This window comes from Echiichthys vipera (assembly GCF_963691815.1).
Source record: "Echiichthys vipera genome assembly, chromosome: 9".
In the NCBI taxonomy this organism is placed as follows: domain Eukaryota; kingdom Metazoa; phylum Chordata; class Actinopteri; order Perciformes; family Trachinidae; genus Echiichthys; species Echiichthys vipera.
The window spans coordinates 25081234-25106792 of record NC_139834.1 but is presented as its reverse complement, the minus strand read 5'-3'; the positions used below and the strand labels follow the sequence as shown (position 1 = coordinate 25106792).

The window sequence follows — 25559 nt, the reverse complement described above, 5'->3', positions numbered from 1 at the left end:
ATCCCTTGCATCAAGAAGGTTAATGAGTTTTGTTCATCCGGCTCATATTCCCAAAACATTCTACCTTACCCCCAGGTGGACTCCTATACAGCACTTAAAGTTCCTACCTAAGAGAGTCCTCTTCAAACCATCCCCAAAGCAATTTCAGTCAAAAGCAACTGGACTTGGTTGTTTGTCTAGGAAGACATTTCACCTCTCATCCAAGAAGCTTCATCAGTTCATGTACGCATCTGACCAGGCTGGGACTGGTCAGATGCGGATACATGAACTGATGAAGTCCAGTTGCTTTGGACTGAAATTGCTTTGGGGATAACGATGACCTGGACAAATGAGAACATTCACAGGCTCTTCAAACCAATTCACAATGCTGCTGAGACCAACTGTTACTAAGGAATTGGGAGAAGACTTAAAGACCTATTACACTCATTTTCATGTTCATATATTTGGGTTTCTTCTAGAACATGTTGACATGCTTTAATTTTTTAACTTTATTGTTCTCATACTGCTGATAGGTGCTGCACCTGTATTCACCCTCTGTCTGAGACGCTCTGTTGCAGCACCTGTCTCTTTAAAGCCCCCCTCTTGATAAGCACAGTCTGCTCTGATTGGTCCGCACTTCCCGATCTCCGTAAAGACTAGTATCATAGAAAGAGAAGAAGAAACGGCCCAAGCCCACCCAAACAGCACATGAGCACTTTAATTGTAGTGCCATCCGCTGGAACCCCCCAACAGCGCAGCTCCAGTTTCACTGCGCATACGTCATACACCCAAAGCACCGCCATCTTTGAGTGGTGTCCTAGCTTCCTTCCATGGACTCGATCTCCGTTCTGCTCACTGTCTCTCTACCACTGCAGTGGACTGACTGCCACTGAGTGTATAATGGGATTTTCTACTGTCAAAAGTCACAAATAAAGTCTTCTAAACCGAACACAACACAGCTGGGCATGTTGCAGCAGGACTGTGATACGAAATCAGGAATGAACAACACAAACAAGTATGTAGCTACATGTAGTAACCAGCAGCATGTTCTACTGGAGCTGTGCATAGTGCATGTATTTCTTGGGGGTGCAAGGCCTGCGTGCCTGGAGCAAATAACCTTATTTGAAAATCTGTGAAGGCTTGATGTCAGACCGCAGAGAAATTAGAAAAAAACTAAGGAGATCTGATCATGGGCGATTAGACTGGACTACACATGTTTAGCTCATTAAGTGAAACTTTGGTCATGTTTAGCATTCAATCAGTTCACCAGTTGATGAAACACGTAGAAGACACAGAAATAAAGGATCATTATGCCTTTATTGCAGAATAGCTTTTAGAATTGTAGTGCAGAATGACAAAGACATATTCAGGTCAGGCTGTTGTTGTTATACAGAATAACTCCTGAGCAGGGTAAATTTTTTTTTAGTTATAAGTGTAAATGAGTCAGAATTCCCAATAAATCTTCCAAGCACTGATGCCATCGAGGCCTGATATCCTGATGACAGTGGCATCATCACTGAAGACGCAACATCATCAGTGCATATTTGACAGCTCCGTGGCACAAACGAAAGATCTCTTCTCAACGCACCTCATGTCGTTGACATAGTCGCGATCTGTTGGCAGACGTTACAAAATTACCAAAAACAACACTTATTAGACTAATTTAGGATCCACTGCATGAAAAAAATACACAAGTAACAATGTATGGCTCCTGTCATTAGTTACATGTTCAACAGGAATAGATAGACATGTTACCTTGAATATGGACGGATTAAAGAATCATAAGAGGAGAATCAATAATGGATTTGTACCTTCAAAGTTCATCTCCATGCAGTGTTCCATTCCCCCAACATTGTTTGGCTCCCCTTTGCCCCACTTTTTGAAGTCAAACTTCGAGCCATCATTCCACTTCCACACACCCTCCTGAATGAAACGCCTTAACATCAATGCAAGCAAAATATTGCTCAGAAGCATCATTCATATATACTGCTTTGAAATATTTCAAATGACAGTCGATTTGTCTTTTAAGCTACTACAAAATCCCATAAATTATTAACCTTGACAGCATCAGAGCCTCCAATCCAAGTAGCTTTATCTTTGCCTGCTGCTCTTTTCACAATTTCTCTGATGAACTTGTAATCTTCGTCTGTTTGGAGAGAAGCCAGATTCGCTCCGGTGGCAATGCAAGCCGTCTAATGAAGGAAACACAGTTGTTCAAAAAATGGACAGAAAGTCACTGGTGTTAGAAGGCCTCATATGAAGAACATCAGACTGCTTCATGTAGCAAAAATCTGTTTCTGAGTTTATCTCATGAATAAAGTGTGGCAGTCGCTGTATTAGTGTTGACATTTCATATATTACCTCAGCATCAGCCCAGTCCCTTTCATCATTGTTGAACATGAAACAGCGAGGGCCAAACTGCGTCCAACCAGGAGGGCAGGTCTCACAGCAATCCCCTACAACACAATTGTAAAAGTCGATAAACTAATTATTAAAATAAATATTAAATTATATAATACATAATAATTCAGTTTCCATCCATTTATCAGAATGAAGATATTGTTTTAATTTTCTTTCACCACCCCAACATGCCCTCATTATATACCCCATAGTAAATGCGTTTAAGCTATTTGTGATATTAAGGTAGGCTTTCTTACAGAACTGGAGTAACATCCCCGTTACAATAATTTGCCTTGTCTCTTTATCAAATAGATGATTTTGGATATGGAGCTATCCAACTTCATGGTTGTCAGGAAAAGACAGAAATCTTCATCACAGAAATGATCAACTCCTCCTTCAGTTATGGCTCAGTCCCTCACACACTCAAACTGGCTGCTATCACCCCCATTCTCAAGAAACCTGGACTCAAGCCCGACATCATGAAAACTTTCTGGCCCATCTCCAATCTCCCCTTTCTGTCAAAAGCACTGGAACCCATTGTTGCCTCTCAGCTCAAAGCTCACCTCATCTCCAACAATATGTTCGAACCGTTCCAATACGGCTTCCGCTCACAACACAGAAACAGTCCTCCTTAAAATCGACCTCCTCCTCTCCTCAGAATCTGGTAACTTCAACATTCTCATCCTCCTCGACCTCATGGGAGCTTTCGACACAATAAACCCCCTTCTCTCCCGCTTTGAATCCTACCTCAACATCACTGGTACTGCCTTCTTCTGGCTAAGGTCATATCTATATATAACAGTTCATCAACATCAACAACTGCATCTCCTTCCCTGCACCTCTGTCCCAAGGCGTCCCCCAGAGTTCGGTGCTTGGCCCTCTCCTGTTCGTCCTCTACATGCTCCCACTTGGCAATGTCATACGACTCCACAGCCTCCACTACCACTGCTATGTCAACGACGTCCAGCTGTACATCTCCACCAAATCCATCACCTCTGCTACTCACTCCACTCTGACCAACTGCCTCACTGAAATTAAATCATGCATGGACTTTCTTCAACTCAACTTCAAAAAGTCTGACAGGACCATCTCATTAAAACCACTCATGACTGCTGCCTCCCTCCCCTCACATCCGCAGCTTTGGAGACATTTTCGACAGCAATCTCTCTTTTGAGAAACATGTCAATCAAATCACCAGAACGGCCTTCTTCCACCTCAAAAACACAGCTCGTCTCCGTCCATCACTCTCCTCTGCTGCTGAAACTCAGATCAATGCCTTCATCACATCCATTATTGACTACTGTGCCGAGCGAAGATAAATTCTACATGAATAAGCCTGAATAAATGAATCAGCTTATTTATTATAAATTAGGCTAATTAATTTTTATTTATTTAACAGGCCACAACCATCTCTGTCATTTTAAAAGAATATTTTTCTATCATTTTTTCTTATCAATCTCAATCTGAAATGCCTGTTCTGGTATCACATTGACCACAAGACTCTTTGCAATTAGGATGAAATATTCACAGACACAGCTTGCTTTTTGTTATATATTTCTAACTAACATTGCAGGCTATACACAAATTTACAAAGAATATAAAAGGCTATATCATCAAATGACACACGAAAAATAACACAGAAAATGAATAACGATTGGCAAAAGCTATGATAAAGCGACTGCAGTTCAACCTAAGGAAACAACAAGTTTAATATCAAATGGCCAGGGGTAACCAAATCTGCTCCTTAAATTTTACCAACTCAAGTTATCTCACCAGATACCCAACTGTGTCTGGTGAGATGACTTGAGTTGGTAAACTCCCAAGGGGAGAAGCTTCGTTCAAGGCTCACAACAACGGGCTTTTCAGCGGAGCTGCTGTCCAACAGGGCCGCATTCGAGAGAGGGGATGCTGAAAAACTTGACTTGGCAACTGGTTTCAAAGCCTCGAGGGTTATTTAGTTGTTAACCCTAAATCTTCACCCATTAAGCCATTTAAAGAGTCTTTCTGGATACATCGGCAGAAATAGCTTTGAGAGTTCCAATCCAATTTACACTTAGAACGTACAAAGATGTGTCTTTTTGTGTTTCCTCTTATCAGATGAAGGTTTGAAGTGAAAGAGTCTTAAGGTCATAAAAAGTGTTCTGTTATCACAATGAGAAGCAATGCAGGGCTGTCTCTTGAGGGGCTATAAAACTTCTCTCAGGAGAGGAGAGGTCTCTTGTTCATATAGTTTATGAGAGAAGCAGAATGGTTCATTTTACTTTTTGACAGTTTTCTGTTTATTCAAGGGGGTAAATCTCTTCACAAAATCTGTTTAAATTTCAAATATAACAGCCTGCTTCAAAGGTCAAAGGGTTAAGAGATATATTAGAGCCAGAGGAGAGAGAGCATAGCTGGGCCAAGAGCAGACACAACCAAAGCCCATGTCCAATTTCCTTGTTGGCATAAGGGGTGCCATCTCAGATAGTGTCCCCTCTTTGATGATGAGACAAGGACAATATCCTACAACTGCAAGCATTCACTACAGTTCACCATCCAAAGTAAACTTCAGTACATCCAGAACTCTGCTGCCCGTCCGCTCACCCATTCCCGCTCCACCGCCCCTGTCCTCCAGAAACTCCACTGGCTTCCTGTCCCACATTGAATACTCTTCAAAGTCCTTCTGCTCACCAACAAAGCCTTCCACAACCAGGCCTCCTCCTACCTCACTGACCCACTCCACCTCTACACTCCTTCCCGCAGTCTTCGGCCCTATGATGCAGACCTCCTGTGTCCACCACTAAAGACCAAGCACCGTACTTAGGGTGATAGAGATTTCTCCATCGCTGCCCCCTCCCTCTGGAACTCTCTCCCCAAACACATCTGTGACTTTAACTTGTGATTATAACTGGGATTCTTACTGAGTTGTTTTTATTTTTATCTTTAAATGTAAAGTGTCTTTGAGTACCATTTAAAAGTGCAATATAAATAAAATGTATTATTATTATTACTATAATTATTATTATTATTATTACTATTAATAAATTAATGGATGTTGATTTGAATTGTGAGATGCATATATTTTAACTTTATGGTTTATATTTATGTAATATTTAATATGAGTCCCAATGTGATGTTATTGTACAATTATATTCATATTATATTGCTTTTTTTTTTTACATTATAACTGCATTTTCCATGACTATGCCATTACAGATACTACTTACCTGCCTCCCACCACAGTCCACTGGTGATACAGAGGAGCACGATGTAGTGAAATCCTGATGCCATCTGTGTAAAGAGCGGATATTTAGGGTTGGGTAAATTATACTTTTATGAACACTGTTTAACTTTTTTATATTTATCTGAGGAGGACCATCTGTGGTTGAAATGATGTCGTTTTTTTTTAAACTATGTAGTCACCACAGGTAACAAGAACCCCAAACACACTACTGGCTGTACAGGAAAAATCTGGAGTCTTGACCAGGCTTTTATGTGAGGAGTGATGGTGATGATTAGTTCCAGGTGCTAGAGAGACCTGCACAACCTGCACAATTAAATAAAAAATTGAAAAATTGAAATTGAAATTGACAACCAGCCACGTCCATAAACTGTACCTCACTGCCAAGGAGAGAAACAGAAAAGGAACAACACAAAAAAAAACCCCACCATATCAAATTAAACGCTTACCCTGTCGTGGTGCTGTGATGCTGTGATGCTGTGATCAGATGAGGGAGCTCTCTTTATAAGCCAGACGAAAAAGGATATTCAGTTGCCATCCGTTTATCTTAGGTCACTGTGGGTTACATATTTACACAATTACATATTGACACACCCTTGAGTAAATGTTAGTGTTCTTAAACTATGTTTAAAAAAAGGCTATAAATTCAGTTTTTATGGTGTGCTGCAGCGTATGATTAAATAACAACAAGGATGTTAATTATATGTATTGATACTGTGGGAATGACGAAAACGTTTGTCGAAAGGATTCGTCGACCAGGTTAATCTTGTTTAGTATGGTTACGGAAAATTAAACTGTGAGACATGAGACAGTTTCATTGTTTTTTCTGCTCCAAAATGGCCTACGTCTCTCTCCGACGTCATAAGTTTAAAGCTGTAATCGATATGCTCTGCCTCGCAGTGTGTGAATGGAATTGGTAATTTCGATAGGTAGAGTTCATTATTCGTATGGAATTTGTTGTTCTTATAACATGAAATAGGTAATTTAATTATCTTACTTGTTATTTTACTCATCGCCCGAAGAATTTACTGAATTTTATAGTGTTTTATGATTGTTGTTTGTCTGTATACCACCACCTGAGAAACATGTCAAAAGTAAAAAGATGCATAACAAACAGAGTCTGAGAGTAAAGTATTGTTGACGTATGACGGTGTTAATGTTTATGGCTTTCTGCTCTGCAGAGTTTCTGCACTCTCTTGACAATACTTCATTTGTTGTTGATGCTGTCTTTCTGGCGTCTTGGTGTTTTTTGCCAGTTCATAATAACCTGCACCAATGCCTTGCTGATTCCTGTTACTTTGGTCTCAAAACACTTTTAAGGACTACACTTGAAAATTAGCCCGCTGGCTAACACTGGTATGTTTACAGTAATGTTAATTAATATGCATTGTCCTTATAAATGAATAAATAAATAAAATTAATCATCTGGGGTATTGGGCGTATGTATAAATATATGATGTTTTTATCTTTATTGTTATAACACTGTGTTACAAATGCTAGATTTTATGTATATTATAGTTCTTTGTAATGAAATGTGTGTTAGAGCCAGTGTTTTGTTTGCTGTTGTTGTGGTACAATTGTACATTTGCCACTGTACTGCATCCAATTAATATGAGACAGGTGTGGTGAATGTTTGGTGGAATACGCAGATGGGAAACAGTGTGTGTTGTATGTTAGAACAATATTTGATGTTGAGTCGTCATGAAAAACTCAACATCAGTTCAGCCTGATGAGCAAACAATTCAAAACAATAGTGAGGAAATCAAATAACTTGAAAGACTTCGTGTTGGAAACGTTTTGATAAAAGTGGCTTTTAGAAGCTATGAGAAGGAAGCCACGACATGATTTTACCAGCTGCATTGTTTTTACCATATGAGTCTGTTTGTGTGTGTGTGTGTGTGTGTGTGTGTGTGTGTGTGTGTGTGTGTGTGTGTGTGTGTGTGTGTGTGTGTGTGTGTGTGTGTGTGTGTGTGTGTGTGTCACCATGGCTAAATGAGCTTCTGGAGACTTCTGGAGCAGGAACTAACAAAGAGATGGTTTTGAGTTTTTTGCTAGATATCTATTCATCTGTAGACAGATTTTGTTACCACAATAGCAACATAGCAACATAAAACTTTATGGCTGTGATAGTTGAGATCAAAAGGACGGCCAAGTTCCAAGATGGGTGTGGTCTAAGCAAGGGTGCCAGAACTAGAGGGGCATGAAGTAGTGAATGTGTTAGGTCAATTGATATCTCTAAATTGCCCGTAGGTGTGAATGTGAGTGTGAATGATTGTCTCTACGTGCCCTGTGATGGACTGGCATCTTGTCCAGGGCATACCCCGCCTCACAACGGATGTAATGGCTCCAGCTCCCTGCGACCCCGTGTTAAAGATTGGTTGGACAGATGGATAATACCATTAGTCGTTAGCTAATATTGTTACTATTTGTATCATTCACCACCAGGATTGCTATTATTCATATTTCTATTACCTTAACTGCCATTATTTATACTATTCATATCATTTAACTGCCATAACTTGTTAGTATGGTGGATGTGACCTGTTTTCATGTCCTCACAATGGCAGAGTCTATCATATTCATATCATTACTATAGATATTATTACAGTTAATGTTAATTTGGTTGCTTGCGTCCCTGCATCTCTCTGTCTTTGAGTCCGTCTCTCTCTGCCAGTACTGATCTGACACCAGCGCTCTGCTCTCAAAATTGAGATGTCATGGGAATCATTTGTATGCAAAGTAAAATAATAGAAAGAGAGGGGGTTGACTCTGTTGCTATAGATAATGACTCATGAAACTGTGATAAAATAAAGACTTTAAAATCAAAAGGTTACTGACTAATCAAGAATATGTGACTAATCAAGAATATGTGGAGCTAATTGTCAGCCTCTTAAATGTCTGACAGCTCATTAACTGTCATTAGGTATCCAGCCTCCAACTATCAGACTACAGTAACCATGGGTGATCCAAAACCACACTGGACACAACAAGAACAGCTTTTACTTCTCTCAACTTGTGTATAAAAGGAAGGACATAATTCAAAGAAAATTCAGAGTTGGGATAACTGCAAGACAAAATCAAAGTGTGGGAAAGACCACACTGCAGTCACACTGTTCCAGCTCGTGGACACCTGCTCTATTGTTTGAACATTAACAAAACTGAAGTAAAACGACTGATCTCACCAAAGAGTCAGAGAGAAGAGCTAACTGCTAATCCAGCAATGGGTCTTGTGGTACACTGATCTGCCTCATCCTACTCTCCCAGCTCATTCCAGGTTAGGACTGATAGGAGCCATAGCTTTAAGCCCCCGGATAAACTAGTTTATAACAAATGTTAGCAGGTCTTGGCTATGTAACTTTGTCAGGCTATGAGTTTGTTGTTTGGTTTGTTTTTTCTCAGGCACAGAGTGATATAATTGTGCAAAGAATTGTTACGACATAGTCGGATCAATCAGATCACCTTGATTTGAGCTACCCATTCTATAATGCATTTGGATTCTTTTCTGTACTTTATTAAATGTCTTCCACATTTTTTATCTTTCTGCAAATAACCCTGTAATCTCTGCCAGCACAAAATAATTATAATTATTGAAATGTCAATATATTATGAAGTAAGTTCCCTCGTGACCTTGGAAACTGTAGTTTGACAATATATACAGTATATACCGTAGACTATATTTATCTGTCAAACTGATATATAATCATTGTAATCCCCAGTCATGTTCAATTTGTGGTATTATACACTGAGATTATGAGGTTAATTATTTTCTGCAGTACGGCTGATAATATCACCAGAAATCTATTAAAAAGCATGAAAGCATGAAAACATCTCTCACAGAGACCAATGAAGGACATTAAGAGTTAATATTAGCTACTCTCTCAACCATGACTGCTCCATCACTTCTATGCTAATACCTGAACAGAGGTCACATACACACACATATGACCATACGGACAGATACAACACTTCCAGTGCTATAGAAGGTAAGTCTAACTGTCTTCACTTTGAGTTTTGCAGTGGCAGATTCATATATTACATCGTTACACTCAGTGTTTGTCTGAGACTGTTAAAGTCACAAACACTTCCAGACAACATGAAAAGCCTGGACAAGGATCACTGGAGCGAAACTGTGGCAAAGAACAACAACTGGGAGCCAGAAAATCAATCAGCCACATCCCATAATAAGAATCTTCTCCTCGCTGATCCATGGAAACCATGCCAACGGTCCCGTGCGACTGTCAAAGGTCAGACTGCAGAAAAAAATGATTAGAATGTGATCAATACTGACCCAATCGATACACCAGAGAGCAGCCAGACAGCGCGTGGTTTCAAACATGAACGTGAGCTTAACTAATGTTGAACTCAAGGACAAGACAGGCTTTTAGCCTACGATGTAATGTAATGCTATTGAAATATGTATTTTCTGTATTAAGAGTTAAACTAATGTTTGTGACAGAGATTTCTATTTTGTTTATATTAATTATCCATTCATACATAATTATTATCTGTTGTATACTATGCACACTGTGTCCCTTTATTTTATTTTGTAACATACAATTTTGTACATACAAATATTGATTTTTTTCTGTATCCTACTGCTATTCGCATCTGAACACGTTCCAAATGTATCCTTAGAGGTCAATTGTGCAAGCAGCTTCTTACAACCCATATTTATGATTGTTGTTCAGCGGCAGCCTCTAGTGGCTGTAGTAATTATCACAGGAGCAAATGAGAATGTAAGGTTTAACATACAGTATATATAAGAACTCCAAACTATGCATTCATGATGTGGGGGTGATGGATGGGTAAAGCAAATAGGACTTTCACTAGATCTGCTATGATTACTCTTCAATCGATTAGCTGTCAAGTATTAAATTATCACCAACTGTTTTTGATGATCGATTTAATCCTTTTTTAATCATTATTTTAAGAATATTTGTCAAAATGCTCTGATTTCAGCCATTAAAATGTGAATATTTTGCTTAACAGTAAGGCTTTAGGGACAGTAATAAAATGTAATAACAAAAATCTAATAATACACATTTTCTGGCCTCGCAAGACAGAAATGAAACTTAAAGGGAGGTTAACCCACCTATCTATGTCCTCAGAGTGGCTGTTGAAGCTGAGGAGTTGTTTGGAAACACTGTGTGGGATGGAGTGGTACAGCTATGCTGCTCTGGGCATTTTTACTGCCATCCTCAGCTTTCTGATGGACCTCAGTGTAACAAAGCTGTTGAGAGGTACGTACACACACACACACACACACACACACACACACACACACACACACACACACACACACACACACACACACACACACACACACACACACACACACACACACACACACACACACACACACACACACACACACACACACACACACACACACACACACACACACACACACACACATTACAGTATGGAGGCTTGTATTCCTCGAGGGGGGATAGATTCCTCAATGAGGAAAGTCAGTTATTAAAACACCTCTTCCGTGTCCTAATAATAGGCGAGCATCGGACTATCACATTGCATTGATGTTATCTGTCCACAGTAAATCCATTAAATATGACAGAATATGCAGAATAAAAATATGCTCCTGAAAAAACAGCAGCAACATTTCCTGTGCACTAGCTGACTCTTGAACTTTTATGAACTTTGAAGCCAATTTGACATATTGGCCAAACGGCAGAATTACAACTTCTGTGGTGGTCACGTGACTGGGCCCAAAAATACTTGTTCCCATTGACTAACATGGCAAAAGAGACATCTGTAAATCAGTGGATACATTATTTCGAGCATCACAACCCCCGCAAAATGACTCGTGTTGATATCAGAACTCAATCCATTCGGTCTGATAATGATTAGCAAGTCTAGAAGAGCCACATTATCAAATATTTAACCCCCATTCAATTTAGCTGGAGTGCTAAAATGGAAGTACGGACAAACGGTGGAAGTGTAGTGCACCTGCTTTATGGGCCCCATACAAGTAGTGTCCATTAAAATTACCCACACAAACTGAGGACACAGGTTATTATTTTGTCTTATGTTGTTATTTATATGTTTCTCTTGTAGCTCACCAGTGGCTGTATATGAGGCTGGAGGGCAACAGCCTGTTGCAGTTTTTCTGTTGGACTCTTTATCCAGCATGCCTCTGTGCCGTCGCATCATCGTTCTCCCACAACATCTGTCCCTTCTCCACAGGTCTGTCCAATAGTTACACAGCTAATATCCTAGGGAGTTGGTGGAGATCAAAACAGCACAGACAGTAGAATGAATATTACACTCACCTTTGTCAGGTGGATACAAACATGTCTCCAAATGAATGCAACGTTGCTTCGTAGCTGCTGAAGGTTTAAATAGGCAACCGTTTGCTAAAAGGTTGGCCATACCAAAATAAAAGGTCATAATGTGTCAGCTCGTTTCCGCTGCCCCCATATTGCTACAAAATGAGTCATTGCAGGGTTCAATATTAGATTACAACTGCTAAATGTACACTTGATATTTTCCTTGACACTTTACAACAGAACAAGTAGCAACAATGCTAGCTCGCTATCCTAAATGTAAAAGAAGGAATTCTGGATGAAATACAAGTGGAAATATAATAAATATGATAAGTGACTGTAATTCATTCAAATACATGGTGTAAATTATAGTGGAAGGCACAGGCTAGATCCTGAACAAAAAAGGTCAGATAAAAAGGCTAATTATCTCTTTTTAAAGGCTTAACACAAAAAAAAAGAAAAGTAAAATACTTGCCTGTGAACATTTCACATCAAACCTATTCATCCTGGCAGTGATGTGGGCCTTCCCTTCATTTGTCCTCAGGCTCAGGGATACCAGAAGTGAGAACCATGCTGGCGGGCATTGAGATGCCACATTACTTGTCTCTCACTAATATGTTTACCAAGTTCCTGGGTCTTATCTGTACACTGGCAGCTGGCAGCACTGTGTTCCTGGGCAAAGTGGTGAGAGATGCATCAGTATACCCGTTGTTTATTGTCATAAAATATGTGCAGCTGTTCTCGTTCTAAACACAGTTTTGTCTCTTGATCTCAGGGTCCATTTGTGCATCTTTCCACCATGGTTGGAGCCTATCTGAGCAACCTCTGCACTCTTATACAGGGCAATAAGAAGGTAAAGCACATTAAAGTCATTCTAAAAGTGTCTTCCCACGTCACCCACATTTTCTACAATTATTTAAAACCTTTTACCACTGTCATAATTACTAAAAATGTGTAGCAATATTTTGGGTGGATCAAATGACATTTAGATGTACATGTAGGCTAATGTGTAGGGTTGTTCGTAATTATCACCAGACTCTACAGAGGTTTTAGCCTCTCCCTGCTCATTGTTTTCCTATGAAAGCTCTGATAATCCCACTGTACACTACCTGCCCAACACAAAGAGAGTCAGATACCTTCAGGGGTTGGTAGAGACCAGAACAGACCTAAAAGGAGAGGGAATATAGACTGACATTCAACATGTTTCTGTATAACATGACTCTGTGCTAATGCTAATGCTAATAAAGAGTGTGTGAACGTTCACTCTTAACCTTGAAAAAGTTTGACCCAGTAATCCTGACTCAAGATGTATTTGCATCCTTGGCAATCTCCATCTGCTGATAAAGACTAGGACATGCGGGTAAAAAGCCAATAACTATGCCTTGAGTTGAGATTATTTTATATTAGAAAGGTACACACATCCAAAAGCTAACGGGTGACGGACTGAATTTTCATGGTAAAAAAAAAACTGTAGAATCAGTGGGCTGTTTTTTTGCACCTATATTAATATGTTTTGCAACTTTTGTCATAGATTGGGAGAGAAAAAAACAATATGGACATTTGCTGCTGTGCTAATGTTGTTCCATGTTTGCTGGATGTGTAGACACATACACCCCAACAACATTATATGGTTATAATATATACGCTGTCCCCAAGTGGCCATAAAAGAGAATTTTAAGGATAAGCATGGATTCACAATTTTTGCAATCTCAAAAATGCACCAACTTTGTAAAGATTTTTCAGAATATGACCAGGAAGAAATCGGGAAATTCTTAAATGGCACTGCAAAATAACTCCATCATAAATATTGTTTTACAGAAGTAGTAAGAAAAGACTTACATTTGGTCAGAATAAAAACTGGAGAAACTGCCTTCTGGAACTACATAAATGAAAATCCTAATGTTATTGTTTCTTCCTGTACAATAACAAGATCTGAAAAGAAACCGCACATTTCAGCATCTTTCTATTTTAGGAAGAGGCTGCTGGAGAAATGCAGGTTGTAGCCGCTGCAGTCGGCGTCGCCAGCTGCTTCGGAGCTCCTGTCAGTGGTGAGAGAGCCAGTAAAGGTTCTTTTCTTCTGTCCTTCTCACACCTGTCTGCTTAGAGCATTTTCACCCTGTTAGCCTCATATATTTGTTCTTCCTTTTTATCTCCCCCTCACACCTCTTCTCCTCCATCTTGTTAACATGTTCATTATTTCCTCTCACCTCTTCCTTCTTTGAGCACATGTCAATGTCATGTTTTGAACCTTTCAGCTCTGTTTAATTCTGCAGCACCTCAGCTTCAAACTCCATTTGCACTCACACTGTAACATGAAATCAAAATGTCATTATATAAGCATTAAAGTGTCTTTTTAGAATATATGCATTTCCTTTTACATGATTTTGTCCACAGATGTCTGAAGAAATCTGCTCATTTAGCAGAATACTTACTGCTGTTTTTAAGCGACTTCCTCTAACTCCTCTGGTCTTGCAGGTGTGTTGTTCAGCGTGGAGGTGATGTGTTCTCACTTCGCCCTGAGGCATTATTGCCCGTGTTTCTTCTCAGCTGCCTGTGGGGCGTTGACCTTCCGCCTTTTCTCAGTGTGGAGTGGAGATAGAGGTAATGGAGGCCCTGAGCAGCACTGGCCCCTTCATGGTCAACAAAGAGAAGGTTCACTCAGGAGTCACTGAATCCTGGATCTAAGGAAAAGGGGCTATAAAACAAATTAAATGAGATTCATTGAAGAAGTGTGAATTCAGGTGCTTACACTATGGCCAAAAGCGTGTGTAACACTGCTGTCCACATACTGTTTACTTTTGGTCTGGAGTTGTTTTTTAATGTGTTGTAGACAGCATATAAAGATAAACAACATGACAGCTCCGCAAAAGTGAAACCAAAACATTTTTCTTGGTTGAAGAAATGCTTTATTATGATTTTAACTTAAAACATCCATCCATCCATCCATCCATCCATCAACTGCAACCGTTGCCGATCCCAGCTGTCAATGGGCATGAGGCGGGGTACACCCTGGACAGGACGCCAGTCTATCACAGGGCGCATCGAGATAAACAGAGACAGACAGCCATTCACACTCACATTAACACCTATGAGCAATTTAGAGAAATCAACCCCTTCTGTAATTTCCACTATCTGTTTTTAAAGGGCACTGTAGCTACATCTGGGGCTTTGTGCCAACCAAAACCTTGTGATTGATGTAAAGACAATACAATAAAGCCAGCGCGTTCTGTTTCCCTATCCCAGAATGATAACTTGTGAAGCAAGGTCACAGCACTGACACAGCGATAAACCATGAAAGCGTTGTTGACAGCCATCTAGTTAGTTGTGGTACTTTTATTATTTTACCAGACTTGATGATGACTGGGAGCTTTGGCAAAATTAGCAGAGACATTCAAGCTGGCAGACAGTAAATTTCAATGAAATCACAATGCAATAAAGTGAGGGAAGATTAGATTTCAGGAGAAATTGGAGGGATGACTTCAATTTGTTTTGTGTCTAAACACAGAGACTCCTCAGGCGTTGTTCAAAACTAATTTCCCCGCTGCTTTACCTTTCTACCCACTGGAGATCCTGCTGTTTGCTTTCCTGGGGTGAGTTTATTTTTCACAGCATCTGCATAGTTAAGCAAGTCCTCGTTTTTCTCTATGTGTCTCCGAAATAAAAACAGATACCTGGTACATTGGTACCCATATTCATATCAGTCACAGTGAGAAATCTTTGAGCAGATTTTCATCCTATTCTAATCAATTTTCAGAGTTTTTTCAATCATTTCCTTGCCCCCTCATCATCAAGTCTAATGATTTCCAACTCCTGCTTCCTGGGTTAATTAGCCCATTGTCTCCCACTGTGGACTGAGTGGGCTTTCTGTCTAACAGGCTGCTGTGTGGAGCTGTGAGCTGCTGCTACCTCTTCTGCAATCGCTGGATCCTGCGTTTCACCAAAACAAACCTCACCTTCATCAAAATTCTGACGACAGAGTGAGAGCCTTTGCAAAGTGAAAGTTATCATTGTTATTCAATGATGATGAGTCATCCGCTGTGTGAGAGATTACCCAAATGATGGCCCAATGTCCCAAAAACACAATGTGTTTCTTTTAAGGATAATTCACAGTACACAACAACAAATCATACTCTGTTACCCCTGAATCAATTTTACAAGACTGTTGCTTAGCAACCATATAAACAACTTTATGATACTTGATGATAAATGAATGTGAAGGGCCTTTCAAGCCACATTTAAATGGTTTGAAAATCAATATTTATCTATACTCCACATCACAACTACATATAACTGTATCCCTTTGAAAGCATTTTCTGAAAAAGAATACAATGTTTTTCTGATGAGGTAACGGAGAGTAATCAAGTTACAATAGGAGTGACATAAGTGAAAACAACATTATAACAATGGTACCTGCATGTGAATACATCTCTACAGGAAGGGTCTGTACTCAGGCATGGTGGCCTTCCTCCTGGCAGCTCTGACATTCCCTCACGCTGCTGGTCAATATATGGCTTCTGAGGTAGGAATGAACATTTAAAGGCACAGTCCATAGTTTTGTGGACGTGCACACATAATCCAGGTAGGAAATGTTGTGTGTTTCTCAATTGATCATCAAAAATGTTTTACTCCTACATTTACGAACATTACTGATATAAATAAACTTTAACAGCGCAAACAAAAATGAATTCAGATTTAGATAAGGCTAAAAGGTATTCTAATCTTTCATCAAGCAGAATTGTTTTTGCCAGGATCATTTTTCAGAATTATTTTTTCTCATCTGATGTCTTTCTGAAAACAGTTGGAAAAAAATATCTGTTGATGTAATACCCATTTTGGCCACAAGAGGCTGAAGTGCAGCTTTGCTCCATGACTGTTCTAAAAGGGCCTAATAGCAATCATGTTTTCTTCCAGATGAGTTTTGATTATAACACATTTCTAGCCAAAAGAAAGACATGCAGTGATGTTACATAAATTGCTGACACAAAATATATGTGCCTTGTGTTTAGAATTCATGGAGAAAACTCACCTGGAAGCGAACATGTACTCGAACAGAACACCAGGTGTGGTGCACTTCAGCCCGAAATGGCCGAAATTAGTATTACAACATTAAAGACTGGGAAAAAATTAGCCTGCAATTCTATATTTCTTTATCTGTTTTATGAAGAAACTTAGAAGACTAGACTACACATAATTAAAATATCCTGGCAGGAATATTAATGCTTGCTTGCCTCTCACGGCAGATTTACTTTTTGAGAAAACCTAGCCTGATCTAAAAAATCTCCTGTTTGCATATATGAAAAAAACCCCGACTAAATTTAGAAAAGTTATCCTGGCAAAAAAAAAAAGTCTGGCTTGCCTCTCTGGGCTTCCGTACAAATCCCATGAAACTTTATTACTCTGTGTCATAGACCTCAGTTGTTGTTTAACAGTTTATTTTGGCTCAGTCCTTAACACACCCTCCTGATGTCCTAAATACTCAGGAGAACAACAAATGTTTATTAATCTGGAGCTGAAAATAGTCTCCACCAAATGCCCCATTTTCTACTACGAATGGGATATATACAGTATATATATATATATATATATATATATATATATATAAATCACCTGTTTACACATCAAAGATCACACGTGAAAAATGTCTGTGATGTGATGCTGAGGAACACAGACAGTAAAGGGAGGTTGGACTACTAGATAAGAATGACTTTTCATGAGATCATAGAATAATGTCAACCTTAATGTCCACCCTCTTTCACAGCACACCATGAAGCAGCTCCTAACCTCCTTACTGGATAGCAGGCAGTGGAGCTCTCAATCCCACAATGCCTCTGTTCATCTGGGGCCCGAGCCTTTGTTGGAGTGGAGCTCATCAGAGAGTTCTGTCCACCTGTCTTTGTCTGTCTTTCTCCTCATGAAGGTACACACAATGGAAAAGCAAATTAATTAGTCTGTCATGTCCGTGATAACCAACACCTGTTCCCCTCGTTGCCCAGGTCACTACCCTTAATTGACAAACAGTAATTGACATTTTAACAATAAAGAGAGCTAAAGACCATTTACCCTTTCAGGCTGAAGTGTCTTCTCATATGTGATGCTCACCCATAGCAACACTGCAGATGGCAACTAGTAATCTCAGCATGTGGACGTTTCTGCATTGAGAACAGTTTGTTAGACCTCAGTGGGATGCACTTACTTATTTTACTGGCACTATACCACCTGGAAATGTGAAATGTAAATGATTCAGTTCATTTGCGCAAAGCTAATCGGAGAGTGCTGCAAACACTTCCCCGCACGCAGACTGACAGTGACTCATCTGCTGTGCTGTGTGGAGCTGTTGTGGTTGTTCAGATTGTGATGAGGAGATAATTGACAGTCTGTGTCTCTGCTGTTGGTTCTGAGATGTGGATGTTGGTCCTTGCCTGCACTCTGCCTCTCCCAGCTGGATACTTCATGCCAGTGTTTGTCTACGGTGAGTAAAGGGATATACCTGAATGGCTCAAGAGCAGTGAGAGCTGTGCTGTATACTGCGATCTAAAGACTTTTTCTTTTATTTATGTTCCCCAGGGGCAGCTTTGGGCCGTTTGCTTGGAGAAGGAGTAGCTTATGTGTCTTCATCTGGACAGACTTCAGGCCAGCAGTGGGCTTCTATAAATCCTGGAGGCTATGCACTTGCTGGTATAAAACATTGCACCAAATCTTTTAACATATTCCAGAAAACTGCAAGTATTCAGGATGTAAAAACCCTACGAAGCAATATTATGTTAAATAGAATTTTGATGTAAATTTGAGCTAAAATGTTGCATTAGATTTAGCAACCAGAGCAATGTTGACCGACTCTACGCACTATGTTATAGATGATATTGCATCATGTTGCCTGGTTTGTACTACATATATCATGATAAAATACTGATAAAGTGACAAAAACAACCTGAGTACTCATTGTAGTTTACAACATCAATATGGTTTGTGCGTTCCAGGTGCAGCAGCCTTCTCTGGGGCTGTGACACACACCTTGTCCCCAGCTCTCCTGGCTGTAGAGTTAACCGGCCAGTTCAGCCACGCTGTACCAATCCTCCTCGCCACTCTGCTTGCCAATGCCCTAGCTCGCTCTAGGCACCGCCCATCTTTCTATGATGCACTCTCTATCAGTAAGAGACTCCCACACCTGCCATCCCTGATGAAGGCATGCCCCCTGTGAGTCAAATCAACACGACACGACACGACACGACACAGTAGAAAGAAAGACAGTTCTGGGCTGTGATCACAGGCTGTATGAATATCTCTATCTGTTTCTATCCTTGTTCTTATCCATGTATTTAATTGTTTAAGTGATTTCTTTGTTTTATCTGACTTTTATTACTGTATACCTGGAATCATTGTAAATGGGGGCCTGCCCTCAATGATCTTTCTAAAATATAAAAAAAGTGAATGAAATAACGACTTGAAACGACAGAGATACAATATATTTGTTGTCCTCTAAGGCATATCACTAGTTTACATAGTGTTGTTGGTAAGATTTATAATTTAACTTTTAAGGCTTATAACTATTAAAATACAAGAAAAAACATATTGCAAAACTTCGAGACAACATTGCACCTTAAAACAGTTAAGGAGAAAGGCTATTGCAAGAACGGTTTAAGATGATGCTAGAATGAGTTTGTTAAAAGATTGAGTCGTCACTTTGGTACTGTAAATCTTCTGACAGAGGGTAGAAGCTCATACAGGAGGTGAAGGACATGGGATGAGTCAGCTAGTCTTATCTATACTCCTCCTCCTCCTCATGTAAGGATTGGAGGGACTGGTGCTCTTACTTCCTTATGATTTTCATGGCGGTCTGAACTAGTCGGGTGACAAATGTTGCGTGGATGCCATTAAATTTGTTAGAGACCCTCCCCAGAGGATAAGTTCTAAAGACTAAAGATCCCCTGACTCGTAATTTAGCACTGACAGTCTGTCTTCATTTTCAGTTTATAACAGGACGACTGAAAAACTATGGCTGATTTCAGCTGTACCTTGAGATTAATGTTGACATGTACCTATGTTAACATGCTAAAGATTGCATTCCAGCAGTAAACTTTGGTATTTTATCATGCTTACTATATTCATAACACCACATTTTCACAACAGAATAAGCAAGCTGAAGACTGCAATGTCTGGTGATACCTGATGCTCACCCGCAGCAGCAGGGGGAAGGATAAACTTTTAACAGCCAGAAATCTCGGCAGCCAGCGAAGTAATGGCTGAGTCACTGGTATTGATCAAGGGCCCCATAAAGCACCCACATATCTATTATTCCCAATTTGTTCTCTGAGGGAGGAAGACATTATGTACTATTGGAGGGGAGAAAGAAAGCATTGTATGTGGACATGTGCAGTGAAAACAGTTTGTTATAGTTGGCAAAGAAAACATCTCTAATGCATTAAGCTCCCAGAGTACAGACTGCAGAGAACAGTTCACCTGCCAGGAGATTCACTTGCAGTGACTGTTTTGTTCTCATACATCCATCCATCCATACATAAATATTAATATCTAAAATATAACGTTCTATTTAATGCTGTGAAACGGCGACCGGTACACAGATTTTACACAATGTCACCTGATTTCCTTCTTTGCTCCAGATGTAATTTCTACAGAGATAAAAATGTGGATTTCTTACTTATTATAGTGCATTACATTTTGTAGTTTTATGTAAAAATGCTGAATGAGAACAGCCTCCATCCGTCTATCCATTGATCCATTCATCTATGCATGTTGGGCCAGACGTTCCTCGCTCCAGCATGTTTTCCAGCTCTCCCTGCCCAGAAAACCTCTGGAAGGAAGCGCCCAAGAGTTATCCGCAATCTCGTTCTTTTGGTCGTTACCCAAAGCTCATGACCGTAAGTGAGGGTTGGAATGTAGATGCACTGGTAAATCAAGAGCTTTGTCTTCCGGCTCAGATCCCTCTTCACTCCAACGGTCCGCTACAACACACGCATCACTGCTGATGATTCACCAAACCGCCTCTCCATTTTACGCTCCATTTTACCCCCACTTTTGAACAAGACCCCAAGATACTTGATCCTCCTCTGCTTGGAGCAGTAACTCACTCCAGAGAGCAATCCACCATTTTCCTTCAGAGAACCGTGGCCTCAGAATTGGACATGTTTCACACTCTGCTGCATAAACCACATCACCTGCAAAGAGCAGAGACTCAGTCTGAGGTTCCCAGACAAGATCTTTTCCACTTGAGTTTATTCCATTATTATTATTATTCCATTTTTCCATTGCTCTATTTTTTACATTAAAATGTAAATGGATCAGCAAGAATACTTCTCTACACTCCAGCAGTTTAGTTTAATGCTGTGGTCCTTGTGCTGAATGCAACGACTAAATCATCACCCACTACCTCTCAATAAAACAACAGGTTCATAATCTACCCGTGTCACCGATGAGGTATGAATCGTGAATTTCCCTCACCAGGCATCCTGCTATGAGTAAATACTCCTTGAAAGCACAGATGAAATATCAAATATAAAGAGTTGATTTATCACTTCTGCCAAGGAGGTTATGTTCAGCTCGGTTTGTCTGTTTGTCAGCAGGAGTACAGAAAGATGATTGGCCTGATTTCCATGAAACTTGGAAGAAACCATTACATTTTGCAGGGGATACGCAAATTATGAGTTAAAATTAGGTTCATTCATGTGGTGTTGAAATAATTGGAAAAATGTGTTCAAATTTCACGGCTCTACAGATGTGCTTCCTTTGCTCTTCGTTGTCATGCCAATACTGGGAACCGCTATCCGCGTGCTGTTTAGACACTCGGAGGAATGAAATCAAACAAAACATAATTTTCTTTGTAGCGTCCATGTTGTTTTCACATTGCAATTTAAAGTGTGACTCCACTCCCAGGTCTGAGCCTAACTCCAAATTTGGAAAATGCAATAAAGTGTGCAGAGGGCTCCGAGGGGGGCAGAGAGAGGGTGAGGGTTGGGGAGCTGCCTACCTCAGATAACGGGGCGTTAACATTTTTAAATTTGAGCTTGTAAGGCCAGGGCTGATTTAAAACAGTTTGTTTAGCCACTTTAAACCCCTGAAATGCTGATGTTTATACATTTGGTAAGAAGTGTCAATATGATAATTACCATAAACATATTATTTCATTTTCTGCTCAGAAATCAATCAATTATGTTTGAGTGTGTGGTGCCTCTTTAAAGCTGCTGAACGCACACTTGACCTTGGTAAGGCTCTAGACGCTCCCATTCTGGTTTCTATAGGTTACACGGCTTAGGGGTCGTGTGGGAGATGTACATGCAAAATGCAAAATAAATCCTCATGCTTTGATTAGGTACATGTCACCATACTGCCTGGGTGATTGCTCTGTGATTGCAGTTAGAAGCCCCACTGAGGTTTTTCCGTCCTCATCTGTCTCTCACGCAGACTGGATTTCTGCCCCTAATAATATGGTTGGATAGAAATCAAGTCATCATCCCCCACAGCTCCTTGTTGACGGTATTCAGGCTGAGACAGCTTCAACTATTTTTCTGACAATCTCAGACTGCTGGTAGATCTTTTTGTTGTCTGCCAGACACCATTTCTCCTCTTTGAAAATGTTTTCCAGAGTCAGTTTTGAAAAAAGTATAAGTGTCGTGTATAAGTGTCGAAGCTCTATCCTGTGAATGTGTTGACACTATAATTTGCTCCTGGGCACAAACATGTCAGATCCTCTTTTGTCACCACCATCAAATTAAACCATTGACTTTGTGAATCCTTATAACCTGAGATTAACTTTGAATGTATTATGTTATTTAACCGCAGCTGCCTTTGTTCCAAGTGTGACATGATTTATCTCTTTTGCAGGCTACCCTCCACACCACTCGGACAGGTGTTGGGAGCGAAATCAGTGCAGCTTCAGAAAGCATCTGGGCCAGTGGAGGTTCAGCATGCTGTCAACAGCAGCGCAGACACACACATCCCTGTGGTGGACTCACATGGTGCGCACAAAAAGAGATTTGATAGTTGTCTAAATCTTCACACAAAAAATATATTTGGGGATAAGTCATCAGGATCCTTAAGAAAATATCACATACATGCTGGACAAACACATAGATGACACCACATAGAGTTCCCTGAAAAGAAAAGATGATGAGAGAAATGATTGACTGTTTGAAAAGCTGGAGCAATTCAGCAGTGTGAGAGTTCCTTGATAAGGAGCTGACAAGTGTGAAAAAATAGTCAATCGGCCAGCTGAGACGCAATCACATGGATGAATTTTTATATTTGGACTCACAGATGGCTCACCGAAGAGCTGCACACACTCTGTAGCACCGACTGTGACAAAGAAAATTGATTTCTTCTCTTTTTTTGTGTTGAAGAGTCGCAGATTATTCTGGGCTTTGTCCTCCGTTCAGAGCTGCTGATGTTCCTGCGTCACTGTGAGACTGAGGTAAAAGGCTGGATGGAGTCAGACAGGTAGCCGCAGGGCTCACAAAAAGGCAGAGCGGTGAAATGTCTGATGATGTTTAAAAGGCAGCTGTATGATGTCTTTACAATCTGTTTGCCGCTGACTGAATTTAAAACAGGATACCATCCTGCTTTAAATGCAGACCTGTCTGCAGAATGTGCAGACAGGGCTACTCGCTGACGTCACGCTCGTGTCATGACAGCGTTATGTTGTGATACAAAAGCAGAGCTGCGTATCAAAAATGGTTTTGAAAACAGATTGTAGAAAAGTCCGACTAGAGATCTATGAGCAGTACGAACGCAGCAGACACAACTGCAAATCTGTGAAAAATAATGAATTAAATGCGATCGAATGACAAGCATGCATGTGACAGCAAATGCATTTCCATTGTGAACATAGTTGTGATGTTCTGTGCAGGAGAAACATCTGGATGAGGTCTGCTGCATTCACCCCACCTCTGTCCTGTTATCACCTCACAACACCGTTCAGGAGGTATGCGGGGGTGCTCTGAGAACTGTCATTAGATGAACTTAAGGGAATGGCTCGAATACTTTTCAAGATTTTAATGAAAAGGTTGTTACCCCTCATGTTTCTGCATTAAAGCTTTAATTTGCAGAATCTCTGCATTAAAATGTCTAAAAACAACTAGAATGTAAATGTTGTGAATGCTCTCCTGGGCTTCACACAGCTTTAGAGTGAGTTTCAGCTTATTGTTTAGTCCAGCCACAACTTCAGTGTTCTGGTCCACTCTCAGTGCTCTCGTAGTGTCATTTTCTTTGACTGCAGCTGCTCAGCTTTAAACAGCAGGCAGACAGCAAGAGACTAGCTGGTGAACATAGGGGTAGTGGAGCAGCTAAAGAGTCAGGTATTTTTCTAGAGGCCAAAGACAGAGATATTGGACTGACTTTCAGCAGGTGGCCAGAAACATGACTCCAAATAAATAATAAGTAAGTGCTTGGTATAGCAGCTTTAGCAATCAATCTTCTAACTCTCGGAAAGACAGCCAGTAAGGATATTCCCCAAAACTGTGAGGGTTTTTTAGGAATCAGAGACTTCAAATCCAGTTTCCTCTACACCCTCACAGGCCCACAGTGTGCTGAGCGTGGTTGGAGCTCAGGTCTTGTTTGTGGCCGACAGGGGAAGGCTGGTTGGGCTCATCACATGGCCAGAGGTACACACATCACCACACAAAAATATATGACTCAATATTCTCTTAATGACACATGCAGCTTGATTCAGTTACGTTCCACCTTGGGTGTTTGTCCCATCCGCCCCTGTATGGATTTGTTTGACTGTAGGAGGTAAAATGTCTACAAATGGAATTAAATCTGTCTCTTCCCTCCCACCCTGTTTCTTTCTTTCTTTTCTCCCCCAGATGAAGAGAATATTAGAAGACTTGGCCAAAGAAATCTAAGCAGTGACTCAGGAAACCATGCCTTGACCTTTCTCTAAGCACAAAACTGTCTGATAAGCTGCAACACAAGCCTGCCTTTGATAATGAAGCCACCTCTTCACTACTCAAGTGTAACATTTGCACACAAACAAAACTATCATCAGTCGGAGGCTCCTATGAGAAACATTTATCAGAGCAGGATCTCCTCCACTGAAGAGGTAGCACACTATCTCATTCACTGATCAGCAATATTAAAAGTGTTTGGACCCAAAATAATACGTGGGATGAAAACAAAAGCCTGTAAAAGAGCAAGTAGAGCGATTACCCTGATGTCACCCTGCACATGTGTTGAGCTTTCTATTCATTTCTGTACATTATGAAAATCATGATGCAGAGCACTGATACATCCTTTGATAAGTAAACGATTGCACACCCCCCATACCCACTCTGCTTGGTTTGACAAAACTGTCATGAGGCAAGTGTCAACTTAAACCTTTAAAGGTTTAAACCCATTTTTACTGTGAAAGTATCAAAACGCTCTATCCAAAGAGAAATGCACATATCAGAATTGGGCTTAAGCAGGGCACGGTTTAACTGGGCCAAATGTGAGTGCACCCAGGGTGAATAAAGGTATATTTCTTTACATTAAAGCAGATAAACATGCTCTAGTAGAAATCCATAATGCAAGTATGAACCTGGAAAAGAACCTGATATGTCCCCTTTAAAGGTTGGGAGTCCCAAGTAAAAGCTGCTATGTGTTGAATTTGAACATTTCTGGTTTTGGCACCCCCCAGTGACAGCATAAGAAAGTTTATTCTGGCATTCAGCAACACATACACTGCA

General features: G+C 40.3%; 1 protein-coding gene across 1 annotated transcript; it reads left to right on the top strand.

Annotated features, from left to right (window-relative positions):
• Nucleotides 1-9692: 9692 nt before the first annotated feature.
• On the top strand, nucleotides 9693-24737 carry clcnk (chloride channel K; the record flags this gene model as incomplete). Its single annotated transcript, XM_083919305.1, has 19 exons — nucleotides 9693-9843; nucleotides 10708-10839; nucleotides 11675-11803; nucleotides 12428-12567; nucleotides 12659-12736; nucleotides 13856-13931; nucleotides 14359-14484; nucleotides 15389-15473; nucleotides 15759-15860; nucleotides 16318-16402; nucleotides 17642-17800; nucleotides 18283-18352; nucleotides 18448-18558; nucleotides 18861-19077; nucleotides 22720-22853; nucleotides 23235-23305; nucleotides 23741-23815; nucleotides 24408-24494; nucleotides 24699-24737. 19 exons carry the CDS (start codon nucleotides 9693-9695, stop codon nucleotides 24735-24737), a joined length of 2067 nt encoding a protein of 688 aa, XP_083775431.1.
• Between the last annotated feature and the right edge of the window lie 822 nt (nucleotides 24738-25559).